This window comes from Mauremys reevesii, linkage group 2 (assembly GCF_016161935.1).
Source record: "Mauremys reevesii isolate NIE-2019 linkage group 2, ASM1616193v1, whole genome shotgun sequence".
Classification (NCBI taxonomy): domain Eukaryota; kingdom Metazoa; phylum Chordata; order Testudines; family Geoemydidae; genus Mauremys; species Mauremys reevesii.
The window spans coordinates 84,159,997-84,184,597 of record NC_052624.1 but is presented as its reverse complement, the minus strand read 5'-3'; the positions used below and the strand labels follow the sequence as shown (position 1 = coordinate 84,184,597).

Below are 24,601 nucleotides of genomic sequence, written 5' to 3'. Positions count from 1 at the left end.
TGAGCTAAAGATTCATATGTCCCTTCATGCTACAACCACCATTCCAGAAGACATGCGTCCATGCTGATGACAGGTTCTGCTTGAAAATGATCCAAAGCAGAGCAGACCAACACATGTTCATTTTCATCATCTGAGTCAGATGCCACCAGCAGAAGGTTGATTTTATTTTTTGATCGTGTTCTGTAGTTTCCGTATCTGAGTGTTGCTCTTTTAAGACTTCTGAAAGCATGCTCCACACCTCATCCCTCTCAGATTTTGGAAGGTATTTCAGATTCTGAAACCTTGGGTCAAGTACTGTATCTATCCTTCGAAATCTCATATTGATACCTTCTTTGCGTTTTGTCAAATCTGCTGTGAAAGTGTTCTTAAAACTAACGTGCTGCGTCATCATCAGAGATAACTATAACATGTGGGTAAAACAGAGCAGGAGACATACAATTCTCCCCCAAGGAATTCAGTCACAAATTTAATTAACACATTTTAAGGAGCATCATCAGTATGGAAGCATGTCCTCTGGAATGGTGGCCAAAGCATAAAGGGGCATATGTATGTTTAGCATATCTGGCATAGTCCTTGCAATGCTGGCTACAAAAGTGCCACGTGAACGCCTCTTCTTACTTTCAGGTGACATTGTAAATAAGAAGCAGTCCTGTAAATGTAAACAAACTTGTTTCTCTAAGCGATTGGCTGAACAATAAATAGGACTAAATGGACCTGCTGGTTCTAAAGTTTTACATTGTTTTGTTTTTGAGTGCAATTATGTAACATACAAAAATCTACATTTATAAGTTGCGCTTTCACGCTAGAGATTGCACTACAGTACTTGTATGAGGTGAACTGAAAAATACTATTTTTAATTTTTACAGTGCAAATATTTGTAATAAAATATAAAGTGAGCATTGTACATTTTGTATTCTGTGTTGTAATAGAAATCAATATATTTGAAAATGTAGAAAACATCCAAAAATATTTAAATAAATGATATTCTATTATTGTTTAACAGTGCGACTAATCAAGCGATTAATTTTTTTAATTGCTTGACTGCCCTAGTAAATATTCCTCATGGGGCGGGGGACCTTGAAAATTTAAGCAAAACAAGTATGTTGTAACTATGTTTATGTTTAGAGTACTGGAAAAGGACTGAGTAAGCATTATCGCTATGGCCCTACCATATTCACGGCCACAAAAAACATGTCATGGACCCTGAAATCTGGTGGTTTTTGTGCACTTTTTACCCTGTATTCTACAGATTTCACAGGGGAGACCAGCATTTCTCAAATTGGGGGTCCTGACCCAAAAGCGAGTTGCAGGGGGGTCACAAGGTTATTTTAGGGGGCAGCGCAGAAGTAAGTGTGGCAATACCATACCATATCATCTTTACTTCTGTGCTTCAGAGCTGAGTGGCAGCTGCTGCAGGCAGCAGTGCAGAAGGGTGGCAATACCATATCATGCCATTCTTACTTCTGTGCTGCCACTGGCGGTGGCTCTGCCTTCAGAGCTGGGCTCCCACCCAGCAACCTCTGCTCTCCATCTGCCCAGCTCTGAAGGCAGAGCTGCCACCAACAGCAGCACAGAAGTACGGGTAGCAGTATTGCAGCCCTCCCTACTATAATCTTGTGACCCCCACTCCCATAACTCCTTTTTAGGTCAGGACCCCTACAATTACAACACTGAAATTTCAGATTTAAATAGCTGAAATCATGAAATTTAAGGTTTTAAAAATCCTATGGCCGTGAAATTGACTAAAATGGAGCGTGAATTTGGTAGGGCTCTATCACATAGTATTTTATCACAATCAGAAAATTCAAGTTTTTTTTGAACAATAACATTTCAGGAAAGCAGCCAAAGAGTAAGACCGATGTAATTCTTTCTTGTTTATAGTGAAGTCTCTTGGACTTTGGGGGTTGAGAATTTTGAGAATCTTCAAAGGAAACTACCCCACTGTCCCAACTGAACTGAGTGTTTCTTTTTATTTTTCCTTAAGGCTAGTCAAAAGCCCACTGTGCAATGTTACTTCCAGAACTTCAGGGTCTCAGGTCATTCTGATTTGGTGTAAATGCTAAAAAGTTAAAATTAAAAAATCTTTGGCAGCTTTAACTAAAGAAAATGTACTATAAGTTATATTAAAATCAAAACACTTCAAAACACAATGTCCTAGTGATAAGTACATACAGAAAATTGCCTCACTAGAGCCAGGGGCGGCTCTAGCCATTTCACCGCCCCAAGCACAGCGGCACGCCGTGGGGGGCGCTCTGCTGGTCCCCGGTCCCGCAGCTCCGGTGGACCTCCGGCAGGCGTGCCTGCGGATGCTCCACCGAAGCCGCGGGACCAGCGGACCCTCCGCAGGCACACCTGCGGGAGGTCCACCAGAGCCGCCCGACCGGCAGAGCGCCCCCCGCGGCATGCTACCCCAAGCACGCGCTTGGTGTGCTGGGGCCTGGAGCCGCCCCTGACTAGAGCACAGGCAAGGGGTAGTATCCTGGCCATGTCATGTTTTAGGGATGTCAGAAACCTCCACCCTCTAAACTTTCCTCTTAGTGCTAGAGAAATAGATTGCTCGTTAGTTTTATTATTTGTATTGTGGTCGTGCCTAAAGCTCACAATTAGGGATCAAAGCCCCATTGTGTTGGGTGCTGTACACACACATAAGTCCTTGTCCCTGAGAGCTTAGAGTCTTAGTTTATGATGAGAGACATTAGGTAGATATGACAGAATGGGTGGGGAGTACCAGGTAACAGTGAACAATCATGTTTAGTGTGAGTGAAGTCGCAGTCTAGTATGCCAGTGTTGGCTATATCTGTACATGGTAACAATGTGACATTCTTTGTAATAAAAATAAGATCACAAATCTGCCTCTAGAGTGAGTCCACTTTATATGTGATTTCCAAGTTTTCCAGCTTTTGAGGTCCCAAGCCAGTGTCTTTAGGAACATTAACCAGTTTTAGGATTTTTGGTGTACCCATTGCTGGCAAGTGAAAGCCAGACTTCCAGCACAAAAAGATTAAAAAGCATATCAAAAAAATGTGCCGGCAGCATAAGATTTTTCTCATGTTATTGTCGATAAAAAAGGCCTTTCAGTACTCAAACATATGAGGGATTTCAAGTTCACTGGATCGTCCATGTTTGAAGTGCAGGCACCTGTTAAATTCTGGGACTTACTGTTTAGCTCTTGCTTTTCAGGGACAAGAAATAGCTTTAAAAACTGCCTGAAAGAAACTTTAGCTTACACTTGGGTTAACAGACAATCGAGAAGAGTGTATCAGAGACCTGTGTTGGCATGTCTAGCATGGTTTTGGCCTTCAGTTCATTTAATCTTTTTGTTTGGCTGCTTGTTTTACAGTTTATCCATGTGTCCTTGCACTTTTCCTTATTAAAAGCTACATCTTTTTTTAAAAATTAATTTTATTTTTAATAGATTACGATAAAGCATTTGGAGCACTAAACACCAGTGTCATTTTAAAGGGCCTTTATCCTGGCTGGTCAATTTTAAAAAACATTGACCTGACTTGACAGTGGGTTTATCAGTAAATGCTTGTGATGAATTACTACTTCATGAATAAAACTCCTAGCTTAGCATGAAACTTAAGAGAAAGCAAAACTGCATGTGGGCATCAATTTAGTCTTCTACTAAATAACTCTTAAATTTCAGTCCAAAGAATGATTGTTTGAAAAAGAAATACTGCTAGACATCTCAGAGTAACAGCTGATGTGAGCACCGTCAGGGTAGGCACATTTCAAGCTTATGGACTGAGTGCCGTTCTGAAATCTGGTTTCTCAGCTTTGCTTATACTCATTACCCCTGAACCTTCTGTAGCCATTTGCTGCCTATTGGGGTGGTTTTGTGCAGATTTCAGATGTCGTTTTTTAAACTGAATAATCTCTGCAGTCCTTCAATCAGGTCCATCACCACCACCTTCATTGTGTCATTAGACAGCAATAATCAAGTTAATAATAAATAGGAATCTCCTTCATGGAACAGAAAAAATAAATAGAATGGCTTTGGTTTAGTTAAAATTCCTGGTCAGGTTCAGATACATGGATGGAACAAGTGGGGGTGGGGGAAACTTAATTTGAAAACTCAGATTTAAATTCTACAGGAGTGAATTCAGGGCTTTTGAGTGTAGGACTACATACCAAAGTGACATGAGGTTTTATAATAAACTTATTGTTTAATTCTTTTCTCTGTCTTTAGTGCTCACCATGGCCTGATACTCCTACGGCATTTGTAAACAACAGCCCTACCCCAACACCAACTTTTACCTCTGCTCAACATAGTACCTACAGTGTCCCAGACAGGTAAGTTTCTTTTCTGTAGTTTGATTTTTAAAAAATACTTCAAATTAATCTCGTGCTTAAAGCATTTTCCTTTCATTTGAATGTAGATTATGTATAAATTTGGAAGATTGACTACCAATCCCCAAAATTAAGTTGCGGGGGAGAAATGTAGAACTTTGGCCAAGATTTTTCAGAACTCCGAAACTTTTGGCATTATTTTTTTTTTTTTTCAATTGTAAAATTATTCCTCCAGTCCCAGGAATCTTTTTTCCTGCTCAGCATCCATTGCTGGAAACTTAACTTTATTGACCCTAGCACAATTCATAGCAAGTTCTTTTCCTTTTAACTGGGGTGCTTACTAAGGCCTTATCTACACAAAAGTCAGACCACTTAAACTGTATCAGCGAAGTTACAGCAGTACCACCCTCCCCCCCCTTGTGTGAACAGTAATATTGGTATAGAAGTGCTTGTACCACTATAGCTTATTCCTGTAAGGGAAGGGGGATATTACAGTAAATCTAATCTATGAAATTCACAGTGAAATTCAGGAATAGCTGCTAAATCAAATACTTACTTTTCTTCATTTAAAAGAAGGGGGGGGAAGAGTCAGGTGAGATAGCACAACTAAAGATGAGGGACCTAGGGGAAGATTTATGATCAAGAGTGTTGTCTTTCTTTCCCCACCTTTCTTTTGTCTTTCTACTTTATCATCTTCAAGGGTGGTGGCTTACTGGCAGTAGATGCTGTAGTTGAAGCACTTAGAGAAAAGATTAATATGCATCTCTTTGCTTATGGTGATGTTTGGGAAGGAGATGCCATGACAGTGGCAGATTACAGATTTTACCCAGCAGACCTGGTCTAATGGGGTGTTGCGGGGAAGAAGAATGTTTGAGAGAAGTGTTTTCTGCATAGAAAAGCTTAAAGTACCCACAGTAGCTCTGAAACTTACAGGCGCTGCTGGAAAGGATTGCTTAGTAATCTAAATATCAGGTTTTAAATGTTTCATTTGTCTTGTAGAAATGTTTACACCATTTTGGTATGGTTGGCACATCCTTTAGTTTAAGCCTCAAAATAGAGCTCCATGCCAGTATCTATATCAGTCTTTCAGATCAAACTTTAAAAACTGAACCTATCTGAGCTGAATGTTACGTAAGAGTAGAGGTTAGCCTACTATTATATCTCATGTTTTGCTCTGGTTGACTGATGCCCTCCCATGTCAGAGGCCTCTGCCGTGGTGCCATATGTATAAAAATATAAAACTGGGGTGAAAAGTGCTATATAAATGTGAAGTATTGGTGTAATTTACTGTCACTAATGCAACATTCAGGAGAACCACTAATTTTTTTCAGGGTGTTCAGAAAGCTGATCCTGGCATCTCTACCTTTTTTGTGACTGACCCTGTGCATCAGAGGATGGACAGCACCTCTCTTACCTCTTCAATCCTGTGACCACTATTCATTTCTTCCTTTTAAGATAGATGGTTGGATGTGTGAGTTTATTATGGGTGCTGCTTTTTCAGTTGACTAGCAGGGATTAGATTAGGAACCAAGTGATTTGCACAGTCTAAGTGATGATATTCCTCTTTCTTACAGCATATCTCCACCAGACCAGTTTATTCCCTGAGTGGTCTTTAACCTAGGAATCATGCTGCTGCCATAAAATAGGGACATTTTTTTTTATCATTTTGAAAATTGAAGGTTACCTTTATCAGTAATGCTTGAATGGTTTTATTCTCTTAACTTTTAAAAATCCAGTAATATCATTTATTTTTGTTCCACCTCTCCACCGTAGCAATTCTTCCTCCCCAAATCATCAAGGAGATGGAACTTCTCAAGGGTCTGGAGATGTAAGTATATCTATTCCTGTTTGGTCGTCTTTACACAATGCAAACCTTGTACCTAATTGCTGAATAATCAGTGAAGTGGAGGTGATTCATACCGATTTAATTATTGGTGTGTTCTGATGAAAGGAAATGAGATACTTAATTGTTTTTAATAATGTAACAAAATTAGTTGACTTATTTGTTTTATAAAAACAAATTAACATCAAAATTGTCTTCTTCAACCCCTGTTTCTCACAGCAACTTCATCCTTCAGCCACAATCCAGGAAACTCAGCAGTGGTTACTCAAACATAGGTTTTCTACCTATACAAGGCTTTTTTCAAATTTCTCAGGTATTTTTTTTAATGTCTATTTAGAGTTTTTCCTCAAGTTTTGAGTGAGAGTCTTATCTGAAAAATTACTCTGTAAAAATAGTGTCATGGGGCTGACTATTTAGTGTCTTTCTGATTTCTAGGCCAAACGTTCAGTTTACAGGGAAAAAGCTGCCTTTGACTGCCAGCTCTACAAATTCAACCTGACATCTGAAAATGAAACTGGGTTCATTTGTTCTTCTGCATCACCACGAGTAATGATGGTTCACAAACTCAATTAAATGCTGATTCACTCCTTATTTAGGAAGAAAATGAATTGACACACTGGATTAGATTCGTGGTTTGTCTAGTTCAGTGTCCTGTCTCTAACACTGGTCAGCACCATGTGCTTCAGAGGAAGGTGCAAGAGACTTCTCATAAGGCAGCTGTTAGGTCTCCCCAGTTAGGTCTCCTAATTCCTAGTAGTTACAGATTTAAGCCCTAAAGCATGAGGCTTAATCTCGTCACAAAATTTGTTAGCATTAACTATAACAACTATTCTTATTCGTATGTATAGCTGATCACTTTTTGAATCTTAATATTTTTGGCTTCAACATGATGTAGCAGTGAGTTCTAGTTTCTTCATATGGTGTGTGAAGTATTTTTTATTGTTTTGAATTTTCTACTTCTAAATTTTATTGAAATCCCCCTTTTTCTTAGAGCATGTCAGTGTAGATCCCACTGTAGACATGCATGGGACTGGAATTTCTTGAGTAGCAGTGTCTGTTGGGGCTGCATGTACACCCTGTGCCACATCATGCTCCCACGTGAGGGCATAAAGAGTGGAATGGCCAGTCTATTCTTACCACCCGTGGCAGCACAATGGAACATGGCGAATGTCTGACCATAGATTTGGCTCAGCCTTCTTCAAATCTTGTGAACTTCTTCAGAACTCCTTTGATTGCCTTCCTCTTCAACTGCTGGGATCCTATTCACTTTACTTGCCAGGGTATTGGAGGTTAACCCGCCCTCTAAAATTGCTCCTTAACATGACAGACTTGAAACGTGCAAGCTTCAAGCCCTGTTCATGCTGTACTGGACGAGTCCCACTAAAAGATGGATGCAGTAGGTGCCTCTTCTGCCTTGGAGAATCACACGTACCAAGCAGATGTTCAGTGTGCCTGACATTTCCTGCTAGGATATGTTTAGTCATAAGACACACGGGTCAAACTCTACTTTTCGGAACAATCCATAAAGGTCTGTCTTAGGGCCTGAGGAGACAAGCCAGGCTCATTCAGCACCCTCCACAGCAGACAAGATACCAGTGTGGACAAAACAGCACCAAGAAAGACAGGGCACAGCTGCCATGGCACCAAAGCAGATATCATCAGCATCAGAACAGGGACCACCAACTACAGCGTCAAAGTCCAGCACCAACAGGTTGCTTAAAGCATAGTGGTAGAGACTCCAGACAGAACTTTCGGTGTCCTCCCATGAAGACAGGTAATACAAAGCCTCTGCAGAGAAATCCACCAGGCCTTGTATAGCATTGAGGGCTAGAGAAATGGAGCAGCTTGTGGCACCCAAGACCACACCAGCACTGACCCTCGCTCCAGGACCTGCCCCCTCAGCATCAACACCAACCATGGTGAATAAGCCCAAGGTAGACTTGGAAAAACCACCAGTGCCGAAGCACCTGCTGGTACTGGTACAGACCGTGGTATTGACTGTGCCATGTAAGTTGTTGTTGCTCTTAGAGGAGTTGTCTCCTTCTCACTATGACCTGGACATACATTCTTCCCATCTTCAAGCTGAGAGGTTTGGAGATTGGAGGTCAGTACCATGGAGCATCTTGCCAGAATCCCCTACAGGGATCAGCCCCCACCACAACACTAGCAGTGGACTGGTCAGTGCCCGAGAGTCAACAGTAATGCCACCATCTCGGGCATCAGGGAACCGGTCTTCACTGTAATAGAGGAAGAGGTCACACTCCCGTTCAGCATCTTTGCCCAGACCATGCTGGAATATTGGGAGGAACCAGAGTAGAGGTTCCTACGGTAGAGAAACACCAGCACCCCATCTTGCCACTTAAGGAACCTCTTAGCTTCATCTCCTGAAAAGGCAGTATCCTTGGCATTGGTACCAATGCCTGATGACTTTAAAATATTCCAGGAACTCCCTTGGCAGGTTACTGGAACTATGGAGGTAGAGACAGCAGTGGTAGAAGAGAAATACCAAATTATGTGACATCCTAACAGTTCTTGGCCTGGATAATATTACCATCCTGAGAAAGAAGGGGCTGCTTGACCCAACCAGGCCCTGTGGCAGGTGCCAGCCACAATAATGCCCACCATGAAACAGGTTGAGAAGAGGTACCAAATACCTTTAACGAGGTTTGAGTATTTCTGTATTCCACCCAACCTAGGCTCCTTAGTTGTGTTCGTGGTACAGGAGAAATCTAAGTTGAGCAAGAGTACCATCAGACATGGGTGGGTGAGATTCTGCGGCCTGTATTGTGCGGGAGGTCAGACTAGGCAATCATAATGGTCCCTTCTGACTGTAGTCTATGACTCTGACATGGACTTGAAAAGGCTTGACCTCTTTGGGAGAAAGTTACACTTTTCTGCCTCTCTCTACAATTGCATGCAGTGAACTGCCAGGCCTTACTGGCCTAATATAACTTCTTAACCTAGGACAAGGTGATTTCCCCCTCCCTCCCTTTTCTTGCAGTTCTCCACAAGATGCCAGAGAGGTGGTTAGAAACATAATCAAGGGTTGAAGTTGTGTCAACTGGTAGCCTGGATGACACACCAAGTCACAGTGAACATCTCCAGCACTGTGGTGAGATCTGTGGTCACCATAGTGATGTGCAGAACTTTGTGGCTCCAAGTATTGGGTATCCTGAGAGGGGGAAAGGTCACAGTTGAAGACTTAACCTTTGTGGGCACAGAGCCCTTGAGCCAGCAGAGTGCTCTATACACTCAGTAAGACTCAAAGGCCACCTTAAATTCTCCGGGGAATTACACCTCAGCCCTGTATCTCAAGCCATATGGTCCTCACCTGCAGATGAGGCCTTGGATGCCTGCATACCAGCACAGGCATCCTGAATACCAGGCACAGAAAATACCATGGTATGATAGGATGCCAGCCTTCCTCCTCTTCAGCAATGCATACCACTCCTATGACATGCCAACAAATTTGATTGCACAGTTGGGAACCACATCAGAGCTGGTCAAATGAGCATTACCTTCCAAAGCCACCTTGCCTGTTCCACTGGGCATGGTCTGCCATTATATCAGACAGATGGGTGTTAGAGATCCTTTCCATGGCTACCCAATCTACTTCCACTCTTCACCCCTTCCCACCACTTCCCTACCCCTCTCATGCAATCAGCGATGGCCTCATTGCTTTTAGAAACCATAGAGAAGGTTCCAAAGAAATGCAAGGGAAGAGGCTTCTACTGTCAGTATTTCCTAATTCCAATTAGGATGAAGGCCTCCCCCTTCTTATCTTAGACCTGAGGAGACTCAACAAATACAGACACCATGGCCCTTCAGCCTCTTCTTGGCACCTAGAGTATTCATTAAGTATCAGGCAGTAGTAGGAGCACATTTGTCTATCCTTACTTGGATGACAGGCTGATCAGATGTAGATCCCAACCTTGGATTAAGTTTTTCTCTCTGTTCCCCCAACTAGAACTCCACATGAGCAATGAGAAAAAAAATCCCTAACATCCCAGATGAGAGAGTCTGTGTGATCAACTCCCTATCAGCCAGTCTACCTGCCATAGAGCAGAGTCCAGTGTCTCCAGTTGATGGTAAACTACCTGTAGTCAAACCCAATTATGATGGTGTGTGCATGTCTGGAGCTCTTAGGCCACTTGTTGCCATGTGTGTATATATATGACATTGCTTGCCAGAATTAATCTTCAGCCCTTACAACTGTGTATGCCGGTCCGGACACCATGTGAACAAAAAAGTCAGTCCTATCCCACATCCTACAAGAGCTGTTGTGGCTGGATCCAGTGAACATAGAGAAAGGGAACTGACTCTGTCCCCTACCTGACTGACATTTTATCACAAACAATTCAGGGACAGGGTGGGATGCCCTCATGAACCACCTGCAGGTGCAAGACACATGGGTCCAGGATCTGTGATTACATTTGACCATCTTAAAGCTCAGGGCCATCAGACTAGTCTGCATAGTGTTCCTGTCCTTCTGTGAAATTCCATGGTACCAATCCTGACAGACATGTCTGCTATGCACTGTATAAAAACAGGGAGGAATGTGATAATCCCCTCTGTACCAGGAAGCCATCAGGCTCTAGAAGCAGTGCCATCACTACAGGATTATCCCATTGTCTAGACACCTCCCAGAGGTTGTCATCAACCTGGGAGACGTTTTACAGAGGCATGCAGTGGCCCAACGTGAGTGGTAGTTGAATTATGTCATAGACCTCCTATTCCATCAATTAAGAACCCCTCATTGTCCACAGAAGACAATACCAAATGGACAAACTTCTATTCCAGAGAAAATATAAACCCAGGCTTAATGCTGGATGCCTTTTTTTTTTCTTCGGTGGTCTCTGACTCATATATTCGTTCCCAATGATTGTTCCTTTAGTCTGTAGTGATCTAGCAGACCTCACTGATTTCTTTCTGCTTCTGATGTACTAAACTTTTTGTTAGTTTTTACATATTTAGCTATTTGCTCTTTGAAATCCACTTTGGCCCTTCGTATTGCCTGCTATAACTTATGCTGCTGTCTGACTTCTCTAGTGTAAAATTTCCAAATTTTGAAGGATAGCGGTTTTGGGTCAAGTAACTTCATGAACTTTGTCATTTCACCATGCTGCTTTACACTTTGCTGCCTGGTTCCCCTTTTGTTCAGTAGCATGCAGGTCTCCTGAGTCTATTTTCTTCTTAGGTAGTATACATGCTGCGTCTAAGGATTTTACTTTCTTTAAGTTTTGCCTTTAGGGACTTTTTGACTACTCTTATTTTATTAAAATCTGTCTTTCTGAAACTGTCACTGTGTCACTTTTTGGTATCTTACATCCCCCTTGAATTTTGACCCTAATTATATTGTGATCACTCTTACTTAGCCGCACAGTATAATGACACATTATAAAGATACAGACTAACACAGCTGCTACTCTGAAATCTAACACCAGTGTGTTACTTGAGAATAAATTGAGAATAGCCTCTCGGGTTCTAGATATAAGCAATTACTTAAAACGTCGAGAAAGTGTTTCTCTAAACTTTGCCCGGCTGTGCCATTTAGTTTATATGTGAATAATTGTGGATTTTTTGTTTTTTTTTTAACAGATGTCTGTTTTTATTTAACACCTTTCTTTGAAGTTTTCTCTGGTTTTCCTGTCCCTTGTCTAGATCAGTTGCATTTTGTGCTACCCTGTATTGGCCACACAGTACTATTCCTTATAATTACTGATACCTTTGAAAGATGTCTCTGTACTGCTCATCTCCTGTCCTCTTCCCCCAAGCTCCTAGTTTAAAAAGTCAATCAAACCCTAATTTATTTTGTGCCATCAGTCTGGTTCCATTTTTATTAAGATGGAGCCACTGCTTCTGTATAGTCTCTCTTTCCTAAAAAGATCCCCAGTGTCTAATAATGTAGACCTTTCTGCACCATCTTCTCCACTGCACATCAAGACCCTGAAGTTCCTCTGCCAAACTGGAGCTGAATTTTCAGAATATGCCCTCAGTGACATCTGTATAACCTCACTGTCTTCAGTAGATTTGCAGAGGGCCGTAGGCCTTTAAAATCAGAATTCAATACACTGTTCTGTTGCACAAGAAAGAAATGGAATTGAACATGTTATGTTACTGCTAGGATAAAAAAAATTGTCACGTAAGCTGATCTGACTCCGAATACACTGTAGGATGCAGATTTGTCTATTAGGAAGGTGCCATTTTTGCATAATCACTTTTCAGAGTAGAACTGCACTTAATATTGTGGTCTTTTTATTGGTTGGCATATGGTAGAAATAGTTATTCCTCTGTAAATGTGGATCTTGATACCATTTGTGAGACTGTTCTTTGGTAACTGACTCAGATTAGAGAAGGTTGGAGAAGTGGACATCAGCTGATCTTGTGGCACAGCAATACACATTGCCAGAACTTGGTAAATATATGTTGAAGCCCTACTCTCTGAGGTTCTTGATACAGCTAACATATGGACATAGAGCAACTGTGATGGGTGTCAGAGGAACTTCTTTTTCATTCCAATTTTCTCATATGCACAATCTGTCTAGGGAACAGCAATGTAACCAGAGCATTTTCAGTGCACAGTCTAGGATAAATAGTGTCCCAAAAGCTATACTATAATATAAGGATCAGCAGGCTGTGATAAATCAACACTTCTATGAGGGTGTACTTGTTTTCCCCTCCATTTTGCATCTGACTGAAACACATTAGCCCAGGTGCAAATATCCTAATCTTGTCTTAAGCCAGTTAAAACTATGATTTATCTATATATAGAGCAGTCTAATATTTGAAAACCATTTTTACTAAAACAGGTGACACTTTGCAGTCACATTATCTGATTTTTCAAAGGGGCTGAATTAAGCTGGAGCTAGGGGTGCTACTTTCTCTGAAAATCAGGTAATTATTTCTTAGTGTCAGCAAGTACTTGTGTGTTTTGCAGGAGTGTTATCAAAATCATCTTTTGGTCTTTGCTGTCAGTGTTTATCTTACAGAGCTGCATTGTTTTTCAGGGGCCAATTTCTCACTTGTTTTTAAATGAATATTGGATTCTTTTGCGCTTCCTTGTCCTAAAAGAAACTAGCTAAATCCTGCTCTTTTGAATTTCTCCAGGTGCTGATTTATTAAAGCTGACAAGAGAGGACCTGGTACAAATCTGTGGTCCGGCCGATGGCATTCGGCTATATAATGCACTGAAATCCAGGTAAAATGCCAAGTTTACGTTTAAGTGTGTTCAATCACAGTAATGTGCCTTCCTTAGAATAGGGGATTTGGGAGATGAGAATTAGGTTGGCGTATGCCTGTTTAGCTGTCTCAGGAGTTGGCAGTAATATGCTCAAAAGAAGACTGTTTTGTGTACACCTTCAGGGCAGGCTACAGATATGATGCAGGCACTGATGAGTTCAAAGGTAGACTGTAAGACTGGTAGCAATGCAGTTGGGCAGTACTGATTTCTTGAAGACGGATGGGTTTGTTGCCAAGAGACAAAACTTCTCATTTAGGTGAGCTATAAAGAACCTAAATTTTTTGAGGTCATGGCTGCTAAATAATATACAGAATTCTAATTACAAATGAAACTGATAATACATATTTAGTAACATACTGTCTTTATAAGAGATGTAATTATTGCTATTCAGTAGCAGGATTCTATTGTAAGCAAGTCTTGTGTCAGTGATTTTAAAATTGTTGAATTAATTTTTAAATTTAAATTTACCAGCATCTGGCAGACCATCTCAATGGTTCTGAGACTAGATTAAGCCACTAGTGATAGTTTGTATGAGGTGTTTTTGTTTTTTTTAAAATAGCTTGTAAAGCAGCAAAATGTTAAGTATATTATTAATGCAAGGCAGCTGAAATGAGATGGATATAAATCCTTCATACCATTTTTGGGCAAGTGTGTTTATTTTTAAAATTATATGTATCCTTTGTAAACTGCAGGTCTGTTAGGCCCCGTTTAACAATCTATGTCTGCCAGGAGCCATTGAGGAGCATACAACTGGAAAGGCAGCAAGATGCAACCAATGGTGATGATAACAATGGTGCAATATATGGTATGATCATACAGTGCTCTTTTTATGACTTACTAAGCAATGAAATGTTTGAAATAAACATGTGAGGACAGGAAAAAGAGGAGCTGAGAATAGATTTTCAATAAAATATAATAGTTTAGACTAATTTATAAACTGCTAGAATTGTGTATCCAGCAAGTGAATATGCAGAGGAAAGTGGATTAATGATGCCACAGCAGTTTAGCATTGCAGAGATGAGTGCACTCCTTAGACTTTAAGCCAGAAGTGGTATATGTGCTTTTATGCTGGAACACATCACACCTTCAAGAATAGAAAATTTAATAAAAAGTAGGCTAAGTGGCTTGGGAAAAAAAAATCTAAGGTTTTGTTTTTGTTGCATGGATAATGTAGTTAATGAGCATTCAAATGATCTATGGTGGTCTGCCAAGAAATTCACTTTAGGTGAATGTACAACTGTAATTGAAAGAACTTATGTTCATGTCCATTTCAATTACTTTTTACTGATAGGACTTTATATACTCGAAATGAAACTAGTGTGGTTTGGATAAGGGAAAATAGCTGAGTGTATTAAAGGATATGCCATTTTACTGTTTCCACCACTACTGAGAACATAACTGAGTACATTACAGAGCAATAACGTTAAAGAACAAGTAAATCCACATTGCTTCTATTATTCGAGCCACTGGAACTACTTGAAGCTAAATTTATCTTGCTCTTTCACTTATGTCAACTTTTTGGAGGGAGTGGAGACTCACCCTCCCATCGGATTTCCTGGGGAATGACTGACTGAGGATCGTATTCCAGCACTTAAACGCTTTCCAGCCAGGAAACGGGGGCAGAGAGGGAGTATCTGTATGGAGTACAGTAGAACCTCAGAGTTACAAACTACCCAATCAACCACACACCTCATTTGGAACCAGAAGTACGCAATCAGGCAGCAGCAGAGACAACCCCCCCACCCTTCTTCCCACTCCTCCAAAGCAGCAAATACAGTACAGTACTGTTAAACGTAAATTACTAAAAAAAATAAAGGGAAAGCAGCATTTTTTTCTGCATATTAAAGTTTCAAAGCTGTATTAAGTCACTGTTCAGTTGTAAACTTTTGAAAGAACAACCACAACATTTTGTTGCAAGTTATAACTTCCATTCCTGAGGTGTTTGTAAGAGGTTCTACTGTATGTCCTATGTTAAATAAGTTAAACTTCCTCTTGGATAAGTGTAGCATCATTAAATTTAATGATGCCTAACACATCCAAGGTTCAAAATTGCTGTGAAAGGAGGAGATCGAGGGGGAGGGGCTTATCCAAATATGTCGCTGCTAGACACTTCTGCCTCTTTTCATTTATTAGAGCATTCCCAGCAACATGTACAACATATCTGACCAAATATTGATCACAGTTGTTTAAGTGATATTGGTGTAAAGCTTTTTAATTTTCATCTCTGAGAACCCACAGTTGTATAAATCTGTAAAATTCAAAACCAAGCATTAAGCTGCCCACAGCCATGCTACTGTTTGGAAAATAAGAAACTTTGACCATGTTTTATTTTGCTGTACACCAGGGGTTGGCAGCCTTTCAGAAGTGGTGTGCCAAGTCTTCATTTACTCACTCTAATTTAAGGTTTTGTGTGCCAGTAATACAATTTAACGTTTTCAGAAGGTCTCTTTCCATAAGTCTATAATATATAACTAAACTATTGTTGTATGTAAAGTAAATAAGGTTTTTAATCTGTTTAAGAAGCATCATTTAAAATTAAATTAAAATGCAGAGCCCCCCCCCAGACTGGTGGCCAGGACCTGGGCAGCGTGAGTGCCACTGAAAATCAGCTTGTGTGCCGCCTTCGGCACGCATGCTATAGGTTGCGTACCCCTGCTGTACACTCTCACTTTTATTATCATATCAAGTTATATAAAATTGAAGGGAGAGATTAAGGGGGAAATCATCCGGGTGGACTCTGTAGAGAGATTTCTTTGCAAGAAAACTCATGAAGCAAAGTGATTAGTCTAGTAGCTCAGGCCAAATATATTATCTGCTTTAAAAATAGAATATGGTAGATAATGTCGTGGATTAAAAGTTTTCCAGTCATTTTTGTAGCAGAACTAAAACGGATTTTTAAAAGGTAATTTTATACATGATACTGTAAAAAAAATTTTCCTACAGATGCTTTGAAGGTTGTTTCAGTATCAAAATAAATGCCAACTAGCCCTATTCATAGAACTGTGCTGAATATTGATCATTCTGATGAGAAATCAGATTGAAGGAAAAGTCATGGTCATTTGTGCACATGAATGAACTACAGAATGGGAAGAATCAGTGTTTGCCAAATAAAGGAGAACACTGTAGAAAAAGGTATTCAAGTTTCTAAGAAGGTATTGCAGACCAAGGACAGTTTCAAACAAACAAAAAAAAAGGGGGGGGGGGGTTAAAGTGAGGGGGATGTAAATTTTACAACCCTACAGGAATGTTTTCACCTAAATAGTTATCAATGACAGTATAATTCTTATTAAAAGTAATAAGCTTTTTTCTTATAGTTTATCATGCAATCTACTTAGAAGAAATGGCAGCCTCAGAAGTCACTCGCAAACTTGCTTTGGTGTTTAATATTCCTTTGCATCAGATTAATCAGGTTTACAGACAGGGTCCTACTGGTATCCACATCCTGGTTAGTGATCAGGTAACAAAATTATTTTGTTTAAAAACATTTCCATTGTTTAATTTGCTTTTTTAAATTGCAGTTTCAAAACTGACAAGTTTACAAATTAAAAGGTGGTAAGTTTTAAGTTAAGAGTTGTAGTTGTAAAATACATTTGTATCCACACTTTATTTAGGCAGTTCTCTCTGAGCAGCACTGCTTTTTTCTCTTGCATAGTATGTAGCTTACACTTAATGTCTTCTGATAGTTAGAACTTGTGTTTTTCCACAGCAACAGTGTGACTGGAATCAAAGCCATTTTAAATAAATACATTAGATTAAGGTTCTCCTTTCTTCACTCCCAAAGGTCAAAAAGACATTCCATAAAACTCAGAGTAGAATCTGGCTTAACCAGATTTTGGTGAGAGCGGTTATCCTAGTACAAAATTCATGTCTGGCAGTATAGTAATGACTAGGGCACAAGGGATCTGAGAGAAGGTCCCAGTAGTATATAATATTTGAACATCAATATTTTCATGATGTTGCATGTACATCAGTTGTAATACTATGAAGTCTTTTTACCTTGCAACAGTAAACAAACCATCTAAGAGTTCACTGACACTTTGGTTTGTTTAATTTCTCTTCCTCACAATTAGTAATTTAGGAATTGAAAGAGTATGGGAATGCGATTTACTATGTAGGCAGTTAATTATGAAATGCAATTTGTTTTCTTGACTAGATACATAGGGAAGAAATATAGTATGTAAGTAGCAAGGTTTAAATACCATTGTTAGCTGCGAATTACTTAGGCAGTTTATGCAAACAAAGATTCTAGCCACGTAATTCTGGAGCCCTTTAAGTAGTGATGTTGTAAATGAAGTATCAATAAATTATTCTTGTATTTATATATTGACATTTTAGTAGCTCCTTTTGGGGAATCTAGTACATTGTACTAGTATAATTTGTATATAACTACATGTACTGAGAAAAATATTATGAAAATAGTTGCATAGAGTGCCCATTTAGAAATATTTATGGATCACTTTTGTCATTCAAATTGCTTAACTGGCTTGCTGGCCGCCTAGATGGTACAAAGTTGGGATTTTAATATCTCCTTTTTCTTTCTAGATGGTTCAGAACTTTCAAGATGAGAGTTGCTTCTTAGTCACCACAATAAAAGGTATATTATTTTTTGTAATAATAAAGATAACTGGCCTAAATAGCATCTAGATTTTAACTTAGCACCTAGACGTGCCAGCAGTGTTGCGTCTACAAACAAGTAACAGTGCAGCCAAGTAAAGTAACTTGAAGGAAAGAGGTGGAAACTATTGCTTTCAACCCCAAATTAAGAGATTTTTATAATGTGAAAGGTCTAATGCTTTTTCTTTTAGATAAACCTTTATCTAGAATTTGTTACTTATTAAATATAAATCCATGCCAGTACAGCTGTCTTGCAAATTTGAGTGAAGTAACCTGATCCAAATCTAATCCCCAAACTGTCAGTTTTAAACTAACAGTTCACAGGCTTTAAGTGTGATTCTATAGCACTGTTTGTATGACTGCTCGCTACTGTGCGAGATACTCCAATAGTACTTTAAGTTATATAGGGATGAATTAAAGTTTCAAAGAGAGAAATACCATAGTGGGTGATAAAAAATTGAAGGTTGCAGCTTTCTGTAAAATTTAACTTTTTAGAATTTGTATGCAGCTTGATGCAGGGCAAATTTCCAAAGGTTAGCGAGCCACCAGATAGAGCATTATTTTAGGTTGGCACAAATCCCTCTTGTGATCTTGGTGTATACGCTACTCTAGCTGGCTGTTCCAATTCACATTTGTATAAAACAAAACCAAAAAATCATTTAGTGGCTGCACATGCTCAGGCTGGCATTACATGTGTACTACTTCTTGCTTTCCAGCTTGCTTCATCACTAACCCTAGTCTCCTCACACTTCCTGGGCTGTTGCTTACATCCCTCAGATGTTTTCTAGCCTGTATTCCTTCCATATTTGCACATTATATACAATGTCTTATAGCCAATACATAATGAATCCAAGGCATTTGGATCATCATCATTCTTACTATATAAGATAAGAGTATTATGTACTCTTCACACAGCGCACAGTCAACCTGTGGAACTCCTTGCCTGAAGAGGTTGTGAAGGCTAGGACTATAACAGGGTTTAAAAGAGAACTAGATAAATTCATGGAGGTTAAGTCCATTAATGGCTATTAGCCAGGATGGATAAGGAATGGTGTCCCTAGCCTCTGTTTGTCAGAAAAGAGATCACTTGATCATTGCCTGTTAGGTTCACTCCCTCTGGGGCACCTGGCATTGGCCACTGTCAGCAGACAGGATGCTGGGCTAGATGGACCCTTGGTCTGACCCACTATGGCCATTCTTATGTTAAATTTTATTTGGAGGGGGTCTCTTAACATCATACCAGGAGGTTTGTGGCTGTGGTTTGTCATTAATCAAATCTTTGTTACATTTAGATCTTATGGCTAAAAATAAAAAATAGTAGCAGGCATCTGACATAAATCCAGCTTTTCCCCAAAAATGTTGTGGTGGTGTTTCTGTAAATAGTCACTAATTTCTACTCCTACTGAATCTGCACTTTTCTACAGATATAAAAATTGTTTTGAAAAATATTTTTTAGAAGTTCAGTTTGGCTTCAGTAACTATTTACTGCAGTTGTTTCAAAAGGCCCACTGCTTTATTTGCATCCTGATGTTCTGGGCTACAGGGCAGGTGGCTTTCCTATTCTCACACTTGTTTTGCTGATTTACCTGCTTTATTCTAGGATAACTAACCCATTTGCTAATGTTGCTATAGACAACCAAAGAATAACACTATGCAATCTACTGAATTTACTTGAAAAACTTAAAATAACCACTTCATGCGGATTCTATTGTTCATCAGTTTTGTGAAGCACAGCATTATAGAACAGATGAGATTTGAGGATAAAGCACTAAAAAAAAGCTTCAGCAACTGGAGTTGCATGGGACCCTTTGGGTCTGTGTCAGAACTGATGAGAGAGATCAAAAATAAGAAAGCAGGAGGGACTGCATGAATTGAAAAGGAAGTTCTAGAAATAAAAGTAGTAGCAAGTGTCTAGATATTTAAAATTACATTCAAGATAATTTGAGCTTAATTTATTAGAGAGTCAGTATTGTTGGAAAGTGGTGCAGAATGTGTTACGCTGGGAAAGTTTGCTGGTTTTATTCCAAAAAAGGTCAAGTAGTCATATGATAACACAGATCAATTTAGTAGTTAAAAGTTTTGCTTTTCAGTATGAGCATCAAGAACATACATGAATTTTATATTCTGTCTTCAGTAGCTGGGGTTTTGGGTAAAGGGATGTCATTCTTTCATATAAACCTGTCCTTTTTCTTCTCTGCAGCTGAAAATGGTGAAGGTTTCCATATAATTCTGAAGTGATGTCATAGAGAGAGGTGTGTGTGTGTGTATATATATACTGGACTGATATTCCAATGCAGAATGAAGTCACACTTAATGACGATGAAGAACATCCAAAAACTCTTAGGATTGGACTTCACCATATAAAATGTTTCATATTGAAAACACAAGACCTTTCTAATGAGCTGTTTGATAGGTGAACTTTCTTATCACTGCCATAGCTAAGTGTCCTCATAAGAGGTATAATGCCATGACAGCCTATGTACAGGCATGGAAGACAATATAAGCAAAGGTGCTTGCCCGTTACTGAAATAAGGCAAATTATGGCCAGTAGATACAGTTTCTAGAAGCAGTATTGCTTTCCTATTATACTGTGTCCAGTTTGGAGATGAATGTAAACTTATTCTGGGGCATTTACCTTTCTATGCCAGTTTGTCTATTACTTGCTTGTACGTTATGCTGATTTTATTTTTTGATGTTAGCAGAGCACATAGTAATCTGTGTGGAGACGAGTAGTTAAGATGATAGTGATCAGGTTGTGGGGTCTTTGAGAGTAAAGCTGTCAAAACAGCTTCCCTGTGTAAATTGTGTATAAGAGTGTACGTAAGAAATGTAAATGCCAGAATAGGATTTTAATAAGTCCTAGCCAGATGCAATATATGCATGCAGCAAACTGCATTATTGACAGTACCTTATTGAAAGGATTAACATAAATCCTGTGGGGTACGAAGTAATTGTTTTGCTTTTAACAAATTTAATGGAAAAGAATTGCCTATGCATCCTTAAGTTTTAGTTTCCAGTTTCTCTAAGAAGCACTGCTGTGGGGTTTTTTTGCTTTTTAAAATGGTGGGGTTAAAAACAACAAACTGCCAGTAATGATGATTGGGGGGAGCCAAGGCAAGAATTGTGCTAACAGGGAAATTTGGCACAAAGGGGCTACAACCCAGCTTTAAGTACTGTCAATTACGTTGCTCAAGAAACACTAAATATACCATCACTTAATTCTCTTTATGGGCAGGTATCTTGCCCTTTTCTGTGATTTCTTTATTCTCAGATTGATTCTGTACATTTTTTTTTACACTGCCTCTTCCATATGACCAAATACTTGATTTTGAAAAATCATATTGCTTATGTCAAAAGATGAGTTTTTCCTTGAGATTGTCAAATCTATGGCAGTGAAATTCAAACAAACATTTTAATATTAATGTCCACTTAGAGTTTATGGTATGAGTTACACCTCTACCCTGATGTAACGCAGTCCTCGGGAGACCAAAAAAAAAATCTCTCTGCGTTATATCAAACTTGCTTTGGCCCCCTGTTCCTTGTTCCCTGGCACTCATGGGCAGCAGAGCAGCCTGTTCTGCTCCACTTCCTGCTGCAGATGAGTGTGGGAAGGTTGGGGAAAGGATCTCCCCACCCCCACTGGCATTCACCTGTGGTGGGAAACAGTGATGCAGCCCTAGCCTGCTCAGCTTCCCTTGCCAGGGCCCCCAACAGTGTCCTCCCACAGCTCCTGCCCCCCTTAGATCAGTGTGTCCGAGCTTTACCTGCCTTGTATCAGATTGTGTTATATGGGGGTAGTAGTATATTAATTAGGTACTCTGGGGAAGATTTTTCAAAGGCAAAAAAATTCCCCTTTAACTCTCAGTATCCCCCATCAATTTGAAAGTTTTGAATGCTGTAGTGTGAAATCATTTATAGAGAACAAAAACTACTACAGCATGCAAAATGCTACTTTGATATTATTTAATTCCTTCTTTAAAGTGCTTACCAAGAAAGCCTTTCTAAAGCTCTAGCAATTCTGCGAACTTAAATGTTTTTCTACACTGATAAAATGGAATTTTGTGGACTTAAGTTCGAGTTTCTTCTGCCTATAAATTGTTCATCTTTTGGTATTGGTTGGGTCTTAATAGTTTATTGAACTGACAATTGTCATTTCACCTCAGCACCATTTTCAAATCCTAAATGTTTTATAAAAGTGGAAAAATCCTTGATTGGAAAGTATCCAACTAGTGATCTCATTTTAAAGGAACTGTATAAGTCGTTTGTCCAGCTCACTTGAAATTGGAATTAAATTATGGCACCAGCAAATGGCTTTTGTTTTAAGATGTACACATTTCAATTTCAGTATAAATAAATGTTTTTCAATAATTTTGTAAATGTGCTTATTTTTCTGCTAAAATAGAATTAACATTGTTAGTAGGAGCAATGCATTTCAGAGCAGCTAATTCTGCTCCCCCCAGCAATATTTTAGAAAACAAATTGAAAAAACTCAATTTCAGCTTGACAAAAACCATACTTTTTAAGAGTAAAATAGTAATGGCTTGCAGTGCTCCTTAATTTTTGAAATCAGTGAAATAGAAGTTCAAGTAAATATCAGCTGATCATTTATTTGTTTCCTATATAATTTTTCTTAATGTAGGCATGTGTTAAATTTTGGTTTTTGTACAACTTTAATGCCATAAAAGCCTCACAATAATATCCATAAAAATGAGCCAAACACTACTCATTCTGACAAGTTGCATTGAGTTCACATTTAATTTTGGTCTTCCCCCAATGTTCTGCTAAGAAAATTGTATTACCAAGATTCCCACTTAGAAATTTGGATTTATACAAGTGTATTCATAATATGAAAATTAATCTAGGAATTTTTGCTGTTGCTACAAAGCTGAACCACCAAAGTTTAATACTAGGTCTTTCTACCGTATTCATATAGATTTTCAGCTATGTTCAGTATCTTAAGTTTGCAGAGCTGCAGCTGTAAAAAGCTGCCTTACATTTTCACATTTTAAAACATGTAGTTCTAAACATTCCCCATAATAGTAAGGCAATATTTCCAGGATTTAAACACTATATCAGTTGACCAGGCTTTTTTAAGCCCAAGATATTTTCCTTTAAAGGGTTACTGTTGAGCCTGGGTACCTAAGTGAGTACACAGAGACTGTGCACACCAACCATTTCTTTAGGTGGCTTAATATAAAAACATAGCTCCCCGTTAGAGTTGTGGTTTTACATTCAGATTTCACTCTCCTTTGTAGAAGGCTTAAATCTACAGCTGAAATTCTGTCCCTACTGATGTCACCCTACCAGATTAAAAAAAATTAAGGTATTAAATGTAATTGTCATGTTGAATGCTCTCAGTTTCTGAAAAGTTTGGCTTCAGTTTTTAAGGGAACAGAAACCACTGCTTGTTCAGGGTCTCAATCTACTCAACCATGTCAACTACGTTAAATTACTTAGCCCAGGGGTTTTCAACTTTTTCATTTGCAGATCTGAATAGTCTAGGATCCCCAGTTGATAACCACTCAGCTCATTGGTTAGGGTACTGGCCTGGGATGCAGGAGCCCAGCATTCAATTCCTTGCTCTGTCTCACGGCAAATTAACCCTAAACAGCTCTGAGGGGTATTAATGCCTTTTTTTACAGAGTTTACTTAAATATATTTAATACCATGGCAATGAGGGGAAGTATCATACATAATATTATTTCATCCACTATAGTAAACAGCTCTACCTACTCAGCTAGAGCATATAAAAAGACCTTTTGTGTACAGGGCACAAACTGCCATACCTTTCTTATCCTAACCTATTTGGTAACACTTAAGAGAAATATTCTATACAGACCATTCAACGAGTACTTTTGTATATAACAAAGTTCAAATTAAATAGTTTTCAAGAGGTCTGCTACCTCTTAACATGTTGGGAGTTTTTGTAGAAATTAAATAAAGCTGTAGCAAAATAGGAAGCTATTTTTCATTATTACTGTCCCTTTTTTGGTCAACTTCTACTAAAGCTGATTTGTCCTTAAACCTGGTGATGTAATTGGTTATGTGTATTGTACAACAGCAGTTTGGACTCTCATGCTTAAGAGACCCTGAATTTTTTTTTACACTGAAGAATGCTTACAAATAGGAACTAATATTCAGGATTAGTGAGGCTTACAGTGTTGGGGCTGTCACTGAGCATCTACAACTCTGCAATACCCCAGTCCACATTAGCAAATGGTACTATGATTGTCATATCAACAGCAGGGATGGTGGAGTAGATATAATACCATAAAAAAAAAAAAGCATCAGTTACTCCACATCCACATGTAACATTAAGACTTTTTACCTGCGAAAACACCTTTCTTGAGTCAGTACCAGCACAAAATTGGATGACTGTGACATCACTCCTACGGCAGTTAAGAAACTGACACTCTGCAAGCCACTTGCAGTCTGATTTTGTTTCCATAATTAAATGAATCTTTCTTCCTCTGCTGATGCTCCTACTGTCAAAGAATAATGCAGCACCTGCAGAGTCGCTGTCGACTACCTCCTACAGAAGGAGGAGGGGTGACTGGAGCAAAGTAGGCATGAACTTTCACATCAGGTAAATGAGCCTGTAGATGAAAATT

At 39.1% G+C, this 24,601-nt stretch overlaps 2 protein-coding genes across 12 annotated transcripts in view; one reads left to right on the top strand and one right to left on the bottom strand.

Moving 5' to 3' along the window:
- Positions 1 to 22,358, top strand: part of UBP1 (upstream binding protein 1) — a 58,330-nt gene extending 35,972 nt beyond the window's left edge. For 2 of the 3 annotated variants that reach the window (XM_039525426.1, XM_039525427.1), the window contains 8 exons: positions 4,193 to 4,296; positions 6,067 to 6,121; positions 6,356 to 6,449; positions 13,244 to 13,334; positions 14,069 to 14,181; positions 16,691 to 16,833; positions 17,919 to 17,970; positions 20,191 to 22,358. In XM_039525426.1, coding sequence (XP_039381360.1) covers positions 4,193 to 4,296; positions 6,067 to 6,121; positions 6,356 to 6,449; positions 13,244 to 13,334; positions 14,069 to 14,181; positions 16,691 to 16,833; positions 17,919 to 17,970; positions 20,191 to 20,228 — 690 coding nt within the window. In that variant the 3' untranslated portion in view covers positions 20,229 to 22,358. Of the gene's footprint in view, positions 1 to 4,192; positions 4,297 to 6,066; positions 6,122 to 6,355; positions 6,450 to 13,243; positions 13,335 to 13,498; positions 13,633 to 14,068; positions 14,182 to 16,690; positions 16,834 to 17,918; positions 17,971 to 20,190 lie in introns of those variants that run through there. The other variant, XR_005594256.1, reaches the window with a different exon arrangement.
- FBXL2 (F-box and leucine rich repeat protein 2) overlaps positions 1 to 24,601 on the bottom strand; it is a 160,985-nt gene that overhangs the window by 4,826 nt on the left and 131,558 nt on the right. For 2 of the 9 annotated variants that reach the window (XR_005594258.1, XR_005594260.1), the window contains exons 15-16: positions 24,319 to 24,586; positions 14,916 to 15,010 (exon numbers count right to left, since the gene is read on the bottom strand). Coding sequence is in view for 1 of the 9 variants with exons in the window: in XM_039525430.1 (XP_039381364.1) it covers positions 24,479 to 24,586 (108 nt within the window). In the remaining 8 variants the exon portion in view is untranslated. Of the gene's footprint in view, positions 1 to 5,977; positions 6,235 to 8,586; positions 8,605 to 13,805; positions 15,011 to 16,736; positions 17,094 to 20,653; positions 24,587 to 24,601 lie in introns of those variants that run through there. The other 7 variants (XR_005594259.1, XR_005594263.1, XR_005594265.1 and 4 more) reach the window with 7 other exon arrangements.